The sequence below is a fragment of the Polypterus senegalus genome, chromosome 1, assembly GCF_016835505.1.
Source record: "Polypterus senegalus isolate Bchr_013 chromosome 1, ASM1683550v1, whole genome shotgun sequence".
In the NCBI taxonomy this organism is placed as follows: Eukaryota; Metazoa; Chordata; class Cladistia; order Polypteriformes; family Polypteridae; genus Polypterus; species Polypterus senegalus.
In genome coordinates, this window is record NC_053154.1 from 136,137,977 (window position 1) to 136,156,057 (window position 18,081).

At 36.6% G+C, this 18,081-nt stretch overlaps 1 protein-coding gene across 1 annotated transcript in view; it reads right to left on the reverse strand.

The window, feature by feature from the left end:
* si:ch211-51h4.2 overlaps positions 1-18,081 on the reverse strand; it is a 411,729-nt gene that overhangs the window by 125,371 nt on the left and 268,277 nt on the right. The window contains exons 9-11 of the mRNA XM_039758852.1: positions 9,277-9,376; positions 1,999-2,057; positions 1,505-1,569 (exon numbers count right to left, since the gene is read on the reverse strand). Coding sequence (XP_039614786.1) covers positions 1,505-1,569; positions 1,999-2,057; positions 9,277-9,376 — 224 coding nt within the window. The remainder of the gene's footprint in view (positions 1-1,504; positions 1,570-1,998; positions 2,058-9,276; positions 9,377-18,081) is intronic.

Below are 18,081 nucleotides of genomic sequence, written 5' to 3' on the forward strand. Positions count from 1 at the left end.
CACATACAGTTTGATGGACACCATATAACCAAACATCACTTTTTTATATCTACAAGCTTCCATTCTGAGAAGACATTTGTTAGAGGCATATCATAACCCTGATGGCTGATACTACCAAGGAATGATCTTTTTTTTTAAGCCTTATACTATACCATGAACAAATCCCACCACGTTTACGGTCTTTATGGGCAAATTCAAGGCTAGATTATCACAGCTACAGTAACTATATGAGAGACTACTAAGTCTGGACCCTTTGGTCATTTAACATAAGATAAAAGAAACACAATTTAATCAAACAACTTAGTGATGACAGACCTGTAAATGAGACATCCCTCTAGACTATAGTAGTGTTGTTTGGTATTCCAGTACTGAAGAAGTACTAAAAAATTACATTTTTATTTTAGAATTCCAAGGGGGACCAAATTCAAACTCTTTATTACAATATAATGCTTGAACCACCAAAAGGGACCCCAACTCCTTTAACAGCACAATCCCCCCAACACTGCAAAGCAATATCTGTGTAATCTAGTGTCATGGAACATAGCAGCTAGGTACCATTTTGGTACTGGTGCAGAGGTGTGAAAACTGGTATCAGTACTGAAGTCAAAATTTTATCATCAATGAAACACTACTCTAGACTGCTACCAACTTTGATTCAGGAATAATAGTACACAAGAACAACTAGCTCTTTAACCAACAATGCTAGTTTGGAATCTAAAATAAAAAGTCAACACACACTGGCACAATTAAAAATAAAATCTAAGAATATTGTCAAAAAAGATAGCTAAGTCAGCAGATCAATATATTAAAATAAGACAAGAGCAGAATTAAGTGAGGATTAGCATTTAGCCAGATTAAAAATGTCATAAGAATGAGACTATTAATGGACAACAGCACAAGTGATACATTTGGGAAGTGTTTTATTTTACATGGATTACACAGGAGATTTCACTAAAACAATTTCACATTCTGTGTTACATTATGATGTTTGCATGAGTTTATTTCAGAAATCATGCATATATATAGACTTGACAATAAATCTAGCATGATGAAACTCTGAAAAAAGTCTTATGTACAATTGGGAGTCCATGACCCGGGGGCTGTTAAGCAACAGCACTAACTACTGCTTCACTGCACTAGTTATATACAATATTTGAAGAGTTGCATACCTTATACAAATGCTTTGCTCTTTTACACAATGAATCTTTGGTCCAGTGGGCACTTCATTCTGCGTTCGGCTCAGATTGGCCAATCTCATTAACACAACGCCATGCCCATTATTACTGTCACTTAATGTTTTTTAATTTACTTTTGACTGCCAGTGATAGTTTCACAGTAAGACCTTCAGCCAGGCAAAAATATAATTTCTTTCACAAAAGCAATTAGTATTGGTCTAGAATGTGTTTCCCTGTAATTCATTAGACATGTCTCTCTAAACACATACATTTCTAAAAGACATTCACTTAAAACTTAAAGCAAAACCTAATAAATGACAATGGCTTACCATACTATATTCAAGATGGTACATGTTATGAGCCCTCCAACTATGGCTCTACGAAACCACATCACCTATGAAGAAAACAACAGAAAAGACACAAATGAATATAGAAAATAACAATTTTAATAAATGAAAAAACAAAAATTTTATTGTCATATAATGTTTATTGAAGTATGTGCCTAATTATTGTATGTGGTAGCATTCTAGGGATTTGATTAACAAAGTTGGGCTCGTAATACAGAACGAAACTGACACAGAGGTACAGTAGGTGTTTGTATGGGGTTAGCTACAAAGATGATTAAATTGTATTGTCTTCTGCTAAGATTTAGATTAGTATGTACTTAAGTTTTCAGCATTGATTTGAAACACTATTTTACATAGAGCCAATAACTTGGAAATAAATTGACATATTAAAAATATAGGCAAATATAGCTGATTAGGTTTAAGTTTGATCACAAATATGGGGACAGTTTAAATAGAATAAAATAATTATTTCTTACCTGGCATTTATTAGGGGAGATTTCAGAAAATAAAAATGGCATTACGTTGACTATTCCACCTATGAAAAAATGCAATATGTATAAAATGACACAAATTAAAATGTTAAAACTTAAAAACATTAAAAGAACATTTATTGCTTTTAAATATAGCTTGTACAGAAAGTAAAAACACATGTTTCTAATAAATGCTGATAATTCATATGAGCCTCTTTATTCTGCAAGCCTGTAATTAATTTATTAAAATAAGCTTATCTCGTTTTTTTTTTCTGAGAATATTTTTTTTACATTTTTTATTTTGTTCTTTCTTGAAGTACAACTAAGTAGTAAGAATTCAGTCCTGTTTTATTTTATATATGTCATCACACAGAAAGCTAATATCATAATGTCAGTGCTTAATAGATGTCCCCTATTAACCCCCACATTAACTATGTATAAAATAATAAATAACCTGTACTCTATAAGCATCTTTCTATAACAAATTCCATCCAAAGCTACTTCACAAGTGCAGACATATTATACATCTGGTTACAGGTATTTTGTACAACTAGAACACCAGCAGGTTAAGTAACTTGCAATCATATGGTTTAGGACTTCACACTGCTCTATCCTGTCACTTTAGATACAGTGAGTCAGTCATTTTCCAACCCACAATATCCTAACATAGGGTCACAGGGGTCTGCTGGAGCCAATCCCAGCTAACACAGGGTGCAAGGCAGGAACAAATCGCGGGCAGGGTGTCAACCCACCACAGAGCGCACACACACACACACACACCCACACACCAAGCACACACCAGGGACAATTTAGGATCGCCAATGCACCTAACCTGCATGTCTTTGGACTGTGGGATGAAACCGGAGCACCCGGAGAAAACCCACACAGCGATCATGGATATGGTTTACTGTGATTTCTGGATGCCTAATTCAACAATAAAAATGAATTCACTTAAGGGTGGCACAGAAGTGCAGTGACTAGTACTGCTTTTCACATATACTGCATCTTGGGTTTGGAGTCTGTTCTTGGTCATTGTCCATTTGGAATTTCTCCCCAAATCTATGTAGGCTTACTTACAGGTAGTCCAGTTTTTGTCTCACATCCCAAACACATGCTGCTAAGAATAACTAGTGACTCTAAACTGGCCAAAGTGTGAATGCATGAATGGGGCTTAAGATGGACTGGTACCCTGTCCATGGCTAATTTCCAGGATAGTTTCCAGCCCCCAATGAACCTGAATTGGAATAAGCAGGTTTGAGAATGAGTGAATGAATTCAACTGACACCACCTAGCCAACTCAACAAACCTGTCTCCTTTATTAAAGCTGAATTCTGGTAAAACTGTATCAACATGCTAGGAGTCCACCTTTCATGTCATACTTGAAAACACTACAGTAAAGCTTTATTTCCTCTTCTATAAATGAATGACAGATGATAATGCTACATTTTAAGTTCTGATCCTGCACTGCTTTGACATGGTTGCATCCCCTGTCTGTTCATCTTGATTACTTCTCTTTTTAATGGTCTTCCTTTGCAAGGTATCAAGAGGCTACGCCAGGTTCAAAATTTAGTTGCTGCTGTCTGATGCTGAGAAGTCTTTAAAAAATTACTACTGATGTACCAAATTGCTTGTCACAAACCTTCAGAATATGTATCTGCACTGCACTTCTCATACCCCATAAATCTGTTTAACTGTTCAGATCTTTTGACGCTGCCTTTCTTAACTTTCCAAAACCCTGTCATGGAACAGCTGGTAAACAGTTCTATTGTGAACACCTACGCAACTCAACATTCAGCTCCAGACTAAAGACCCAACTGTTTTATCAGCCTTTCTTCTATGTGCTGTTCTCCAGCTATGAGTTTTAACAGTCATACTGTTCAATCAGACAGCACTGTCACCATCATTCAATAAATTCTAAAGTACTAGCGCAGACTACAAACTGTGAAACCAACAACTAGAGCTGCCAATGTATCCTGTACTTTTACTTTGTCTGCCATTTTAACCATGTACCCCCACCTTTGTAATTTTAACATTTTATCTGTGTTTGAACTACAAAACTCCTTTTAATAAATGCTTTAAATAATGTGTCAATTATACTTTTCAGTGTTACAGTACTGTCCTTTTATGTATCCATCCATCCATTCATTATCCAACCTGCTATATCCTAATACAGGATCACGGGAGTCTGCTGGAGCCAATTGCAGCCAACACAGGGCGCAAGGCAGGAATAAACCACGTGCAGGACGTCAGCCCACCGCAGATGTATGAATGAATGTATTTAAATTTACTGTTTTAAGTTTAGCAGACATATGTTTGTGTATTTGTTACTGTATTTAATGTTTTGAAAATCATCTTATCATGATGCGTTATCTTAAAGGTGCTATAGTATATAAAAGAAAGATAGGTGCAGTGCACAGTGCTGTTGCCTCACAGTTTTAAAGTCCTATGTTTAAGTCTTAGGTCTATATGGCCACTTTATTTACAGACTGTATATCTTTCCCTTTGTCCATATACTTTTTTTTTTCTAAATATGTGTGTTTTCCTATCTCCCAAGCAAGAATGTGTTTCCCACATTTATCAGATGAATCTAAATTCAAGTTGTATGAATAAAGGTGGGTGTTTCCTTGTGTGTATGTTATTACATACTGTGCCCTTGAATAGGATTTAATCCTGCCTTGTATCTAATGTGCACAGAAAAGACTCTGGCCCTTGAGGATTCCATCCACCTTAACAAAGGGACAAGTGTCTGTAAGTCTGTGTATCTGTGTGTCCATGTGGTTGCTATGAATCTGTCATTCCACACATCACAAACATTTTTTGTAATAAAATTCATTGCATTTGTCAATCCAACAGATAACACATCACAAACATTAACACTTGCTTTTACAGATCCCATACAAAATTGCATACAACAAAGACATATGCATTGCATTTGTCATTCCCACAGATGGTGCTTCACTAACATCTGAAGTAATATATTTTATTACTACAAACGTTAGTGATGTGCCATCCATTGTTATGATATATACATTTTATTACTACATTATTATTATGCCTTACAAAATACATTCCAATTGATGGTGTTCTGCAAACATTAACATTGAGGGCTAAATTGATCACTTATATTTTAACCCATCTTAGACAGGTAGCATTGCTAGTGATCAAAGAAGTCAGTTTGGAAAGTGATTGAACAAATGCATGTATGACTTATTCACTGTTCCTGAAAGCAAAAGGTACAGCACTTGGGTAAAAAGTAACTTACATTATTTAAAATTCAGTTGTGAGATTCTGAAAACATTTTTGGCAAAGCTTAATTCAGTTTTATTCTGTATGTAAGGATATATTCCCTGAATATGTTGAAGTCTTGGAAATCTTTTTTGATGACTGCGCATTTGCACATTATCACATTTCTTTGAAAGAATGTCAAAAGCTGAATACATTAACCATATTGTTAAGGTCAGGTAAATTCAGTTAAAGCTTTATGCAGCCATATTTGAGAAAACATGATACTATACAGAAGTGCAATGTGTCCAAAAATAATAAAGGCCCACAATAATAAGATCATAGCTGTATCTTTTGTACAAATCATGTAAAGTGATGAAAATGTGCAGGTAGAGGTGCATGAGAAGTGAACAAAATTAGTCTCAATTAAATGGCCTCTCCTACTGAGAATGCTAAGGAAAGCCCTGTGGTAACAGTCCAATTATTTTACCACCACTGAGTGTCCTTTCAAAGGCAAAAACATATGTAGTTATAAAAACAAAAACAGGCTTGCTGCATCAACTGACAAAATACTGACTAAAACTGGGAAATTTCATGTTTTAATTGGCATGATAACACAACAAATGAAGCTCACTGGTAAGACATGATACAAAGGTAAAGAAATAATGTACAGTATATCTATAAATACAATAAGGAATTCATATTTAATGCAATTATTCAAAAATGTAATAAATGCCCCCAACTGGTGCTATCTCATTCCTATTCTTTCTGTCTTCCCTCCATCCTGCGGTGTCACTTGCTGCCCCTGCTACTTAGCCAATCAATTATTCCTGTCCATTAAAAATAAACATCAGAGTGATTGTGAACCATAGGATTCAAAGGTTATATACACAGCTTTGGACAATAATATTTTCCAGTAGTTACAATTGTGAGTTTTAACATAATAGTTTATGAAATTGTAGTGTGCCCAGAAGAAAGGGTCCCATAGATGGCCTGTGTCATCCACACTGTGATTTGATTTGTTCCAATTGATTACCAAAACTGTGAATGCTGCTAAATGGAGCTGTTGGTTCGATCTCTACCTCTGTCAGCTCATCAAATCTTCTGTTAGCCATATTTATTAAAATGTAAAGAAAAATGATTATTATTATCATCATTTTTATAATAAAATTCTTACTATTTTTCAAGTACACATATACATTACATTATATAGAGATCACTTGCTAGTTCCCCAACTCTTTACTTTTGTTGTGCCATGTCTTTTTACACCTTAAACATGCACTTTTTACAGTGGACTAAAGGCAGGTCCTGTGACTTGCACAGGGTCAAACAGTTGTTTCTTAGCTTCCACTCCATACTGCCTTTTTTGCATAAAGTAAGCCACAGGGTAAAGTACTATATTTCCACATCTTATTTACTTGTAGACTGTTGCAATATTCATTTTATGACAGTGACAAAAGTGTTATTAACAAACAGAATAGCTGTTGGAGTGCAGTCCTTGAACACAGACACAGAAAGATAAAGAGCTTACAGATCTCAAAAAGACAAAAAGAAGTAATGTCCCATTTCAGAACAAACTAATAAAACTCAAAAATTTACTTGTGTGCCAAAAAAAAGAGTAAAACCAGGATAAATGCTTAAATGCCACTGACCCACAATTAGGTGTCTACTCCACCTTTTGGAAATTTGACAGGATGAGCAGAATGCATGGCACCCATAAAGATTTTCTGTTATCACCTCCTGTTCAGGATTATGGCTATATGTTCTGCCCTGTTGTCAAACAACAAGGCCATATTGCCAATATTGCAAGTTGGACTATCCCTGAGTGACCCTCCAAATTTCATGAAAGTCTGTGCAGCCACTTTTGAATAATTGCAGGATAAACATACAAACATAAGTACACACCAACAGACTCCACCTCACCGTCAGCCTTAATTATATAAATTACACTTTCAACTGCAAATTGCTATAAATAACTCCAGAAACAACATGGACCCAACTGGGGTGGCTTGGAGCCATGACAAAAATAGCATGTGAAACCTTTGATTAGTCAAGGTACTATTGGGTGGGAGTTTGAATCCAACTTGAATTAACTATTTTGAAATTAACTGCTTTAACCATTACACTACCATAACTAATAACCTGACACTGCTTCTCTTTCAATACATCCAAGCATAGTATTTCATGGCATTTATGCTGCCCCCAGCAACCAGCCTGGAGGGCAATGAGATGTCATATAGTCTATATTCTAAATTGGATTATGTCCAATGTATAAATATATTCATAGATGAAATTTCAGCTGCATTCTTATATAGGTGTTATATTTAACTCAAATAAAAGGAAAGACAGAAGGAGGAACATGCATTACATAAGCATCACAGAGTTTTAATCACCTTGTTTGGATCATCTCCCATTTATAAAACAACTAGAAGTAAAACTGACAGTGAGGATTCATGAGGACATATGACTGATCAACTACAGAGGACAGGATGTGTTCATTTATCACTCTTTGACAAAAGTGCATAAACCAATCAGAATCACTCAAATTGAGACAAATCAAATCAAACCAGTTGCTGTAAGGTGATAACTAATAGTAGCACCAGCAGTTTTTAAAGGCTAAGGCAGTTCTCATGATATCTGTTGCCATAGACCCCATTATTCTAGCCTGAGGTCATTCTCAACTATCAAATAGGCTGCACAGCAATGACTGGTATTCTACATTAAACTTAGCAACTTAACTCTTACTACAGACCATGTGCTGTTCCTACTGATCACAAAGTATCCTGGCTTTTGACTTCACTTTCTTCCTCACCAGAGATTTATAAACTGTAGTTCCATTCTGAATTCTCTAATGTTAAGTAACTTAGTGAAATTTCTTTGGATTCCTTTCTAGACACCATTCTTTCTTTCTTTGCATTGTTCTGGTAATCATATGTCATTTCTTTTGGGATACCCAGCATACTGTAGTTATAGTGTATACTGTCCCTGGCAGTTACCTTGTTCCCACACTGGCACCCTAATATATCCTTGTCAGTGTTACTTTTCCTATCTCCCTTAAGACTGTACTGAGGTTTTCACTTATCCTGTATTGATGCCACCTTCTCTCCTGCCAGCTCCTTAGGTTTATTGTATACTATGCACATCTGAAAAGATATTCAGTAATTCACCCATTACAGCAATGACATTATCACTTATTTTTTTTTTACATAATCACTTTATTTTTTAAATCAGCTCAGTTAAATTCAACATTAACAGCATACTTTTTGAGGTATCAGTTCAAAATGGAGTATTTTAAACATTATATGTTTTCTAGAATAATTGATGACTTAAGCCTTAAACGCTGTGCCTGTTATTCTTGCACTAATACCAAGGAGCACCCACTATTGGTGGTCCTTATTAGTGGTGCACACATAGAGAGACAGCCACAGTATCACCCTTTGTATAACAGGACACTTAACAAGCTCATAAATAAAAATATCCTATTCTAGGAGCCAACTGAGGACATCAGGGGGCATACAGGTCCCCAAACCCCAGACACAACAGACACACAGACCAAGTGTTAAACACAAATATCCTTTAATAGGGCACCTGGAAGTACCACAGGCCCCAGCAGGGTTGAGCTTCCTTGCTCCGTGGCACTGTTGCAAGCCAGAGGGGCTGCCCTCTGTCTTCCCGGTGGAGGTATTGCTCCATCCAAATTCCTACCCCGGTCCTTCTTTCATGGAGGCATCACGGCTGGGTATGAATCCCGGCTGTCCGTTACAAAATATTTTTGCAATTTACATTGTGTACATATTAACACTAAATCTATTATTTGAAAATAGAGCAAATTTTCTTCAGAACTTATTAAAAACACAAAATGAATGTTCTTGTCCACAGCACTTGGTTATAATATAGTACAGAGACTGGATTAACTATTGCAAAGAACAAAAGCTACTGCATTGTTTTTAATTATTCCATTATATAAAACTGGAAATATTCAAATTATGAATGTTCTCTGGATTTTGGTCTAAAAATCTAATAGTTCATCTTAAGTTAAATTAATAATATAATTGGTCTTACCTAATGCAACTGTACCCATTAGGAAAGGAGTTCCTACATAGGCAAAATCATTCACTATTTCCTGATGAACCTGTGAACCCACCACAAATGTCACAGCAACCTAAAAAATAATAAAAAAAATCTTATAAGGCACAGGTGGAAATCGTCTCTAAGCATAGTGATTCAGTATTCTAAATGATTCAGCTTGCATTTACTATTTCAAACTAACACATTATAATCCTTATTCTTAGTACGAACTAGTGTGAGAACACTTTTTACAGCCCAACCCAAGTTACAGAATATGAAGAAACTAGAGCAGGAATAAACACCAACTATTTCCTCCTCACTCTTGACTGAGATGTGGCTTTCTGCCTCCTCCAGGTGAAGTGACCTGTTCATGATCACACAATGTCATTAGCAGGATATGAACCCACACCCGTAAGGATTGAAGTCCAAAGTGTTAACCACTACATTGAACTGCGTGCTGTAAGACAAATTGCTTTGTCTTGGTGTCATTTTGGGGACAGCTCATCAACCCTTTCATTTAAACATAGAGTCTTATTACAGCTGCTGATTAGGTCAGTCTCTATGGAGTCATTCAATTACGTGATCTTTACTACAGTAAATTTCTATATGTGAAAACAGAGTACAGTCTCTGGCAAAGAAAATGGTGTTGTAGAAAACCAGTGAGCAGTGCTAGATAGATGCATTAAAGGTATGTGATTTTTTTGGACTCATCACATCTTAAAATACAACAAATGGAAGCAATACAAAGTTTGTAAATGTCCGTAAACATAAGGCTTTGCTAATCTTCACTGATTTGGAGAATACGGAGTGAAGGACCATTAATGCCAGAATGCTTTGTTGGGGTTTCCCCTTTTTTGTCATTTTAATGATTTTTATAAAATACTGTAAAGTAGGAAATTAATGAATGACAGATCAGTTAAACATACAATACTACACATTTTTCAAATAAAATGCTTCATTACCATCCCCTGCTAGTCAGCAAACAGCTAGCAAATTTTATCTGAAATAATCACTCAGAAATATTGAGGCATCTTTAATGATGATCAGAGATTTAGCATTTGCATTTAAATAAGGATGCCATTGGTTTTTGTTAAAGGAAAATTATTATTTTAAAATTTCAGGAAAATAAAATAGAACATTCTAAAATACATGGATTAGGATTTTTCTAACAGTAAAATTAGTTGATACCACAATAGATTATTCATTAAGTGGTGATTGTCTTTCATGAGTAACTTTAGTTAGGGCTGTTTATAGTGATTCAAAGATTAATCAGTAAAAATGTTTTTCAATAAAGTCTCACCATGAGCCTTTCTTGTGACCCAGTGTGGTAGGTACATATTGACAGCATTCACAATTAAGGGCTTAACCCAGGAACAATTAAAAAAAAAAACAAGTTAAGAGAAATATTTTAAATGTACAATTTGGAATTAATTTAGATCATGTAATGCAAGAAGAGGAAACAGAGTCTGTTGCACTGAATTCATTCTGGTGTTAGTATTATTCCTTTTTTATTTTAATTAATTTTATTGCAATCCATACAAAGCAATCAAGTTTTTACAAAAAGAAGAATTGAGTTAAGAACAGATCGATCCCCACCCCTGAGAGAGAGAGCAAGCCAAACAGCATAAAATATAAGGCTTGTAAACATACCTAAATTAATAAATTCTCTGTGCTTCATGACCTTATTTTAAAATGTTACTGATTATCTCCTGCCATGTTTTGAAAAAAGTCTGTAAGGATCCTCTGAGTATTTGATATTTTCAAATTTCAAATAGTATAACACATCGGTTTCCCACTGACTTGGTTTGGGTTCTTCCAGTTTATCAGAATCAGTCTGCGTGTCAAAAGTGTAGTGAACGCAATCACAATTTGTTTGTCTTTCTCCACTTTAAGCCCCTCTGAAAGAACACCAAACACAGCTGTTAATGGGTTAGGACGGATTGTGAGTCCAAGGCTGTCTAAAAGGTAATTAAAAATTTTGGTCCAGAATGATGTTATTTTGGTGCAGGACCAAAACACGTGACCCAGTGAGGCTGGGACTTGGTTGCAAAGTTCACAGGTTGGATCATGCCCTGGAAACATTTTGGAGAGTTTTAGTCGAGACAGATGTGCTCGATATATAATTTTGAGTTGTATAACTGTATGCTTTGCGCATATGGAGCTTGAGTGAATTCTCTGCATTGCTACATTCCACTCCTTTGCTGATATGTTAATTGAGAGATCTTTTTCCCAGTGTCCTCTTGGATCTTTGAAAGGGAGGGATTGTAAAATTATTTTATATATATGTAGAGATGGAGTCTAAGTCCTTGAGATTGAGCAATATTTTTTCCATGGATGAGGGTGCAAGATGAGGAAAATCTGGAAGTTTATGTTTAACAAAGTTCCTGATTTGAAGATAGTGAAAGAAATGTGTAGCTGGAATGTTAAATTTGGAATGTAATTGTTCATAGGATGCAAAGACGTCTATATAAAGATCTCTAAGCAAGTTAATTCCAAATTTTTCCAGATATTAAAAACTGTATATGTTAGTGAAGGTAAAAAGAGGTGGTTCTCTTGCAGAGGTGCCACAGATAGAAGCTTCTCCGTCTTAAAATGCTTTCTACACTGGTTCCAGATTCTAAGTGAGTGGAGCACAATTGGGTTATTTGTATATTGCAGACAACGTGTATTTATTGGAGCACAGAGCAAGGAATACAAGGAAGTACTGCAGGATTTTACTTCTATTGCGGTCCATGCCTGTGTATGTTCTTCTATTTGTGTCCAGGTTCTTATCGCCTGTATATTTGCTGCCCAGTAATAAAACTGGAAGTTAGGTAGAGCCATGCCGCCTTCTGCCTTTTGTCTTTGTTGGGTCGCTCTTTTGATGTGTGGATGTTTTGAATTCTAAATAAATGAGGTTATTGTTAAATCTAATTGCCTAAAAAATGATTTATTAATGTATATTGGAATGTTTTGAAATAAAAAAAGGAGCTTAGGAAGAATATTCATCTTAACAGTGTTAATTCTTCCAGCTAGTGTGAGATGAAGGGTTGACCATCTATGCAAGTCTTGTTTAATTTTTTCCACGTAGACAGTGAAATTTTGTTGATATAGAGCTTTATGTTTACTTGTGATGTTTACCCCTAGGTATTTAAACTGTTCTGCAATGACAAAAGGTAGGGTATCTAATCTAATATTATATGCTTGAGAATTCACTGGAAAGAGTACACTTTTATTCAGATTAATTCTGAAATCAGAGATCTTTTGAAATTCTGTAAGTGTTGTTAAGACTGCAGGCACAGATTATTCTGGGTCCGATATATACAATACCATATCATCTGCGTATAATGAGATTTTCTGTTCCAGTCCTTCTCTGCTAATCTCCTTTATCTGATCAGTATTTCGACAGTTAGTATCATTCATAATGAGCAAAGTCCATTTTGTAAATGCTTTTTTTTCGTGAGGTGGGTGGAAGTTTCCAAATTGATTAAGATTAATGGATCTTAACTTTTTCTGTGATTCACTAGACCAACTGTACTTGGGATTGGACTGATTTTAGTCTTTTGGTTATAGCAGCGATTTCTCAAGTTCATTAATGGGTCCTCCAGTTGCCGTAGATACTTATTTTAAACATTTTCACAATTCATTAGGTCACTCTTACTTGTAATTGATCAATTAGCCCACTTCTTTTGTATTCAGAAAAAAATGTTCTAGTACGATATTTATATCTAATAGAAATTGAGAAATGTGTATTTTTTGCCATAGCTTTAAATTCTTAACCTTCTTTTAGTACAGTGTTTGTCTGTGCTGGCACACCTTTTGTAATGAAAACCATCCCAAGGCACACCACTGTTCTACTAAACACAAACGCATTATATCTCAAACATGTGCTCAACTGTCTGAAGGGGGCGAGACTATCAGAGAAGCTGGTTAAAAAGTACCTCTTAGCTCACCATATGCAGACATGGCACTCTGTGAGCACTTTGGTGGAATCTCCTAGCTGCCTCACCCTTTTGCCTGCTCTTCTCTGCCTCAGAACCCACTATCCACCAGACTTGTGAGGCTTGCTGGCAACCACACATCCAGGCAGATGGACTCTATCAGCCTGGAGATGCATCTGAAGGACTCTAAGTGCTGTGACTGCAACATAGCGATTGAGGAGCTGCTTTTATGTCATCTTCTCCAGGTAGTTCAGTCCATCTCTGGCAGCTCTTGACACTAGAGAAGGTTGTTCCTTTCAGGTTCAGACTGAGGTGTGCAACACTATCATATCCACAGTACACCTGGGTAGCTCTCAGGGCACACCACTGTGCCACAGCACATTGGTTGAAAAGCGCTGTTTTAGCATATTGTTTTTACTTCACACATTTCTGTGGAGTTTGCTCTCTTAATTGTATCCAGATGCTGACAAGGACTGATTAGCAGTGCAGACAAAGGTGCAATTGGCAGCAAATGCTAAAGAGGAGGCTCTACTTATGTGACATTTTCATTTCTGTTAATTAGTAACAAAATGCTCAAATGGCCTATATTTTAAAAAAGCAACATCTGAAAAATAAAGAAAAAAAGAAAATACATTTATCTCAGTATAATGCACACAAATGCTTGGAACATTCCAAACAAAATCTAGAAAACTTATTATGTAATTTCTGGATTGACACAAATAAGGCAGAAACTGAGAAAGTTTGCTTAATCAAAGCAGGAGTCAAGTTAAAAGCAGAAGGTCATTGGGGATGAACACCTGCTGTTACAGTGGTCCACAAGACTGAACTTGAGAAGTACTGGCTTATAGCAAGGTGCGTTTGATGGCACTATTATAATCCTTCTATTGTGATACTGTACATATTTCTGTAAGAAAATAAAACTTTATTAAAAAAAAAAGAAAATCTAGTTTAGTTAAAATTACAATTAGCCACAAAGTAACATTCAAAATGCATCTAGCAAATAAGCTATCAAAACAATATAACTACCAAAAATCAGATTGCCTTAAAATACTAAGAATTGTCATTCTCATGTTTATTTCTTGACAGAGACCATCCAGTGTTAGGCAATACATGGTGTCAGTCAGTTTGGTGGTTAATCTCTAGAGATGGTATTACTGACAGACACAAACAGCTGACCCAATTGCATATTTACATTTACTATTTTGATGGAGAGGAATTTAATTATGAATTCGCTGCCATGCTTTGTTAAGATAAATTCAGCACCAGCAACTGTCAAATTGGCTAAACTTGATATTCCAAGAAAATCCTTCACTCTCCCACCAACCAGCTTTAATCTCAAACTCTGACAACAGGAACCAGGACTGAATGATAAAGAAGACAAAATATCATGTTTGTAGGAATCAGAAGGCCCTTTTGTTCTCATTGAAAAGCATGCATTAAAATCCTGTTGTTAAAAAATGTGAAATTGTGTACCCTTGATCAATAAACTCAGAGGCTAGACTCTACAATGTTTTAAAGTAACTTAAAATATGTTCTAAAAGTTGGCCTGGGCCAAAGCAAACTTTTAAAAGTGCTGCATATGGCCTACAGGCTGCCATTTGTCAATCCTAGATGTACTGTATGTTATACTCTTTTGAAAGACAGTACACTGCCTGCATCTTTTTAATTTAAATTGGTAACCTTAAAATCATACTACAGCAAGTAAAACACAATGCAATCATAGGAACAACCTTCCAAACATTCTAGGAAATTAAGATATTGTAATGGCACTGACAAGCTGTGTCTTCCTGGGAATGACTTCAGTCAGCAGCAGTATGTCCTGGTGCCCATTATTCAAATTAACAGCAGCAGTGCCAGCTGCAGAGGAGGCTGTAAAAACAGCAAGACAGCCACAGTCGTATCACTCCCCAACTAGTTGGGCTAAGCAGGCCATCCTTGTAAGGATAGTGAGCTACCTAAAAGAGCGATGAAAAGAGTGACAAGTCCTTGGGTCGACATTAGCAAGCATCGTGCAGTGCAACAATAAGTTACAAACACTTACTACCCAGTGATAAGATGCTTCCACGAAGAAAAAGGTTTGGGGATCGTCCCTGTGTATTGTCGTCCAGACAAATGAAAAAGAGGTTGATTCATATGACTTTTCAGTGCAAAATGAACAATGAACTGCAGACAAAATGGCGTTTATATAACAGGATGGATTATGGGACAGAAAATGGTTGGCAGGATGTGATGATTGGAGGTGGGGAAATGGAACCAACGTCATCAGGAGTGGACAGGAGCAATGGATTGATGTAACGGAAGTTACGTTATCAGGGTGAACCGGAAGTGACGTCGTGGTAACCATTTTGAACCCAGAAGTGGGACTTCTTATTTTTCTTTGAATTTTCTGTAGGTGAAAAGAGATTAAGGTAAGTATCACGTGATAACCCTTTGTCTCGCGATATTTCACTCGCCTTTAGGCTCTCTGCCTCCAACTTGCACGTGTGTGACAATATATATATATATATATATATATATATATATATATATATACATACACATATATATACAGTGGTACCTTGGTATACATCTGCTTTTGAATAATTCCAACTTGGTATACGTCCTGTTTGGACACGAAAAATTTTGCTTGGTATACGACCTTTGTTTGGAATACGACTCGCGTGCTAACCTTGTCTACCTCTCTCGAGACAAAGCCACGACTGCCCACGAGCGTTAGTGCGCCAGTTGCTAGAATTCAGTGAACAACCCGCTATAACTCTCTTTGAACTTTCACGTGTGTGATATAGTGGGTCCACAGCTCCTGTCAAAGTCCAGCTTTAAAATAAATAATTACCGCGCTCACAGCTTGGTGAGGGGGCGTGGTGGTTATGTGGCTGAAGGTTGTCAGGGCGATTCGCAATGTGGGCGTTTCTCATCAAAGTGCACTTGTGAGGGGCTGTCCGCATTCACGATTGTTCCTGGGGCTGCTTATTTTGATAAACAGAAGCGCGAGTCAGCTAGAAGGGCAGTAAAAAGAAAGAACGGACGAGAGGGTGAGTGAGTGAGGGAGAAAGGGCTGCTTATCTTGATAAACAGAAGCGCGAGTTGGCTTGAAGGGGAGTAAAAAGAAAGAAGCAGGGGGGGGCTGCCAGGTAAAAAGCACCGGGCTTCTTCTTGTTTTTTTTATTTTTAAAGAATGCTTCCTGCTGTATTTTAACCGTTGTTTTAAGAAGACTTTTTCTATTGTTTTAACCTCCACGTTTCACTTCTGATTTTATGGATTATTTATTGGAACTTTGGAGACTGCACTTTAATTTGAACACCTTGTTTTGTTAATTGTTTTAATAAAAGCACTTTGCACTTTTGCACCATCCCCTTGCTTTACCGATGAGGTTAGCAGTGAGGCACATTACCGACGGTGTAGGGTTCAAGGGCTCCCTGGCAGCAGATGGGAGCATACAGCAAACCTGCATCGTCACAACGTGATTTTGTGTTTTTTTCATGTAAATTTGAATTGATTGTTGAAAAGTATGAAGGTGGCATGTGTATCCGGGACATGGCTGTTGCATACCGTTTGCTGAGAACGACGGTATCTACGATTGTGAAAAACAAAGATGTCATTAAAAAGTAAAGTGAGGTAAAATTTTCATTTATTTCATCTAATTGCTTTTGTATTTATGTATTTTAGTATTAAGCAGTGTTTAAATTATTTTATACAACCCCATCAATGTATAATATGCCAATAGCAATAGGATTTTGTTTTTCATGGGAACGGATTCATCATTTTCTCATTATTTCTTATGGGAAAAATTTGTTTGGTATACATCCTGTTTGGTATAAGTCAAAGGATCTGGAACAAATTAAGGACGTATACCAAGGTTCCACTGTGTATATATATATATATATATATATATATATATATACAGTGGTGTGAAAAACTATTTGCCCCCTTCCTGATTTCTTATTCTTTTTCATGTTTGTCACACAAAAAGTTTGTTAGTCAAATATAACACAAGTAAACACAAAATGCAGTTTTTAAATGATGGTTTTTATTATTTAGGGAGAAAAAATCCAAACCTACATGGCCCTGTGTGAAAAAGTAATTGCCCCCTGAAACTAATAACTGGTTTGGCCACCCTTAGCAGCAATAACTGCAATCAAGCGTTTGCGATAATTTGCAATGAGTCTTTTACAGCGCTCTGGAGGAATTTTGGCCCACTCATCTTTGCAGAATTGTTGTAATTCAGCTTTATTTGAGGGTTTTCTAGCATTAACCGCCTTTTTAAGGTCATGCCATAGCATCTCAATTGGATTCAGGTCAGGACTTTGACTAGGCCACTCCAAAGTCTTCATTTTGTTTTTCTTCAGCCATTCAGAGGTGGATTTGCTGGTGTGTTTTGGGTCATTGTCCTGTTGCAGCACCCAAGATCGCTTCAGCTTGAGTTGACGAACAGATGGCGGACATTCTCCTTCAGGATTTTTGGTAGACAGTAGAATTCATGGTTCCATCTATCACAGCAAGCCTTCCAGGTCCTGAAGCAGCAAAACAACCCCAGACCATCACACTACCACCACCATATTTTACTGTTGGTATGATGTTGTTTTTCTGAAATGCTGTGTTCCTTTTACGCCAGATGTAACAGGACATTTGCCTTCCAAAAAGTTCAACTTTTGTCTCATCAGTCCACAAGGTATTTTCCCAAACGTCTTGGCAATCATTGAGATGTTTCTTAGCAAAATTGAGACGAGCCCTAATGTTCTTTTGCTTAACAGTGGTTTGCGTCTTGGAAATCTGCCATGCAGGCCGTTTTTGCCCAGTCTCTTTCTTATGGTGGAGTCGTGAACACTGACCTTAATTGAGGCAAGTGAGGCCTGCAGTTCTTTAGACGTTGTCCTGGGG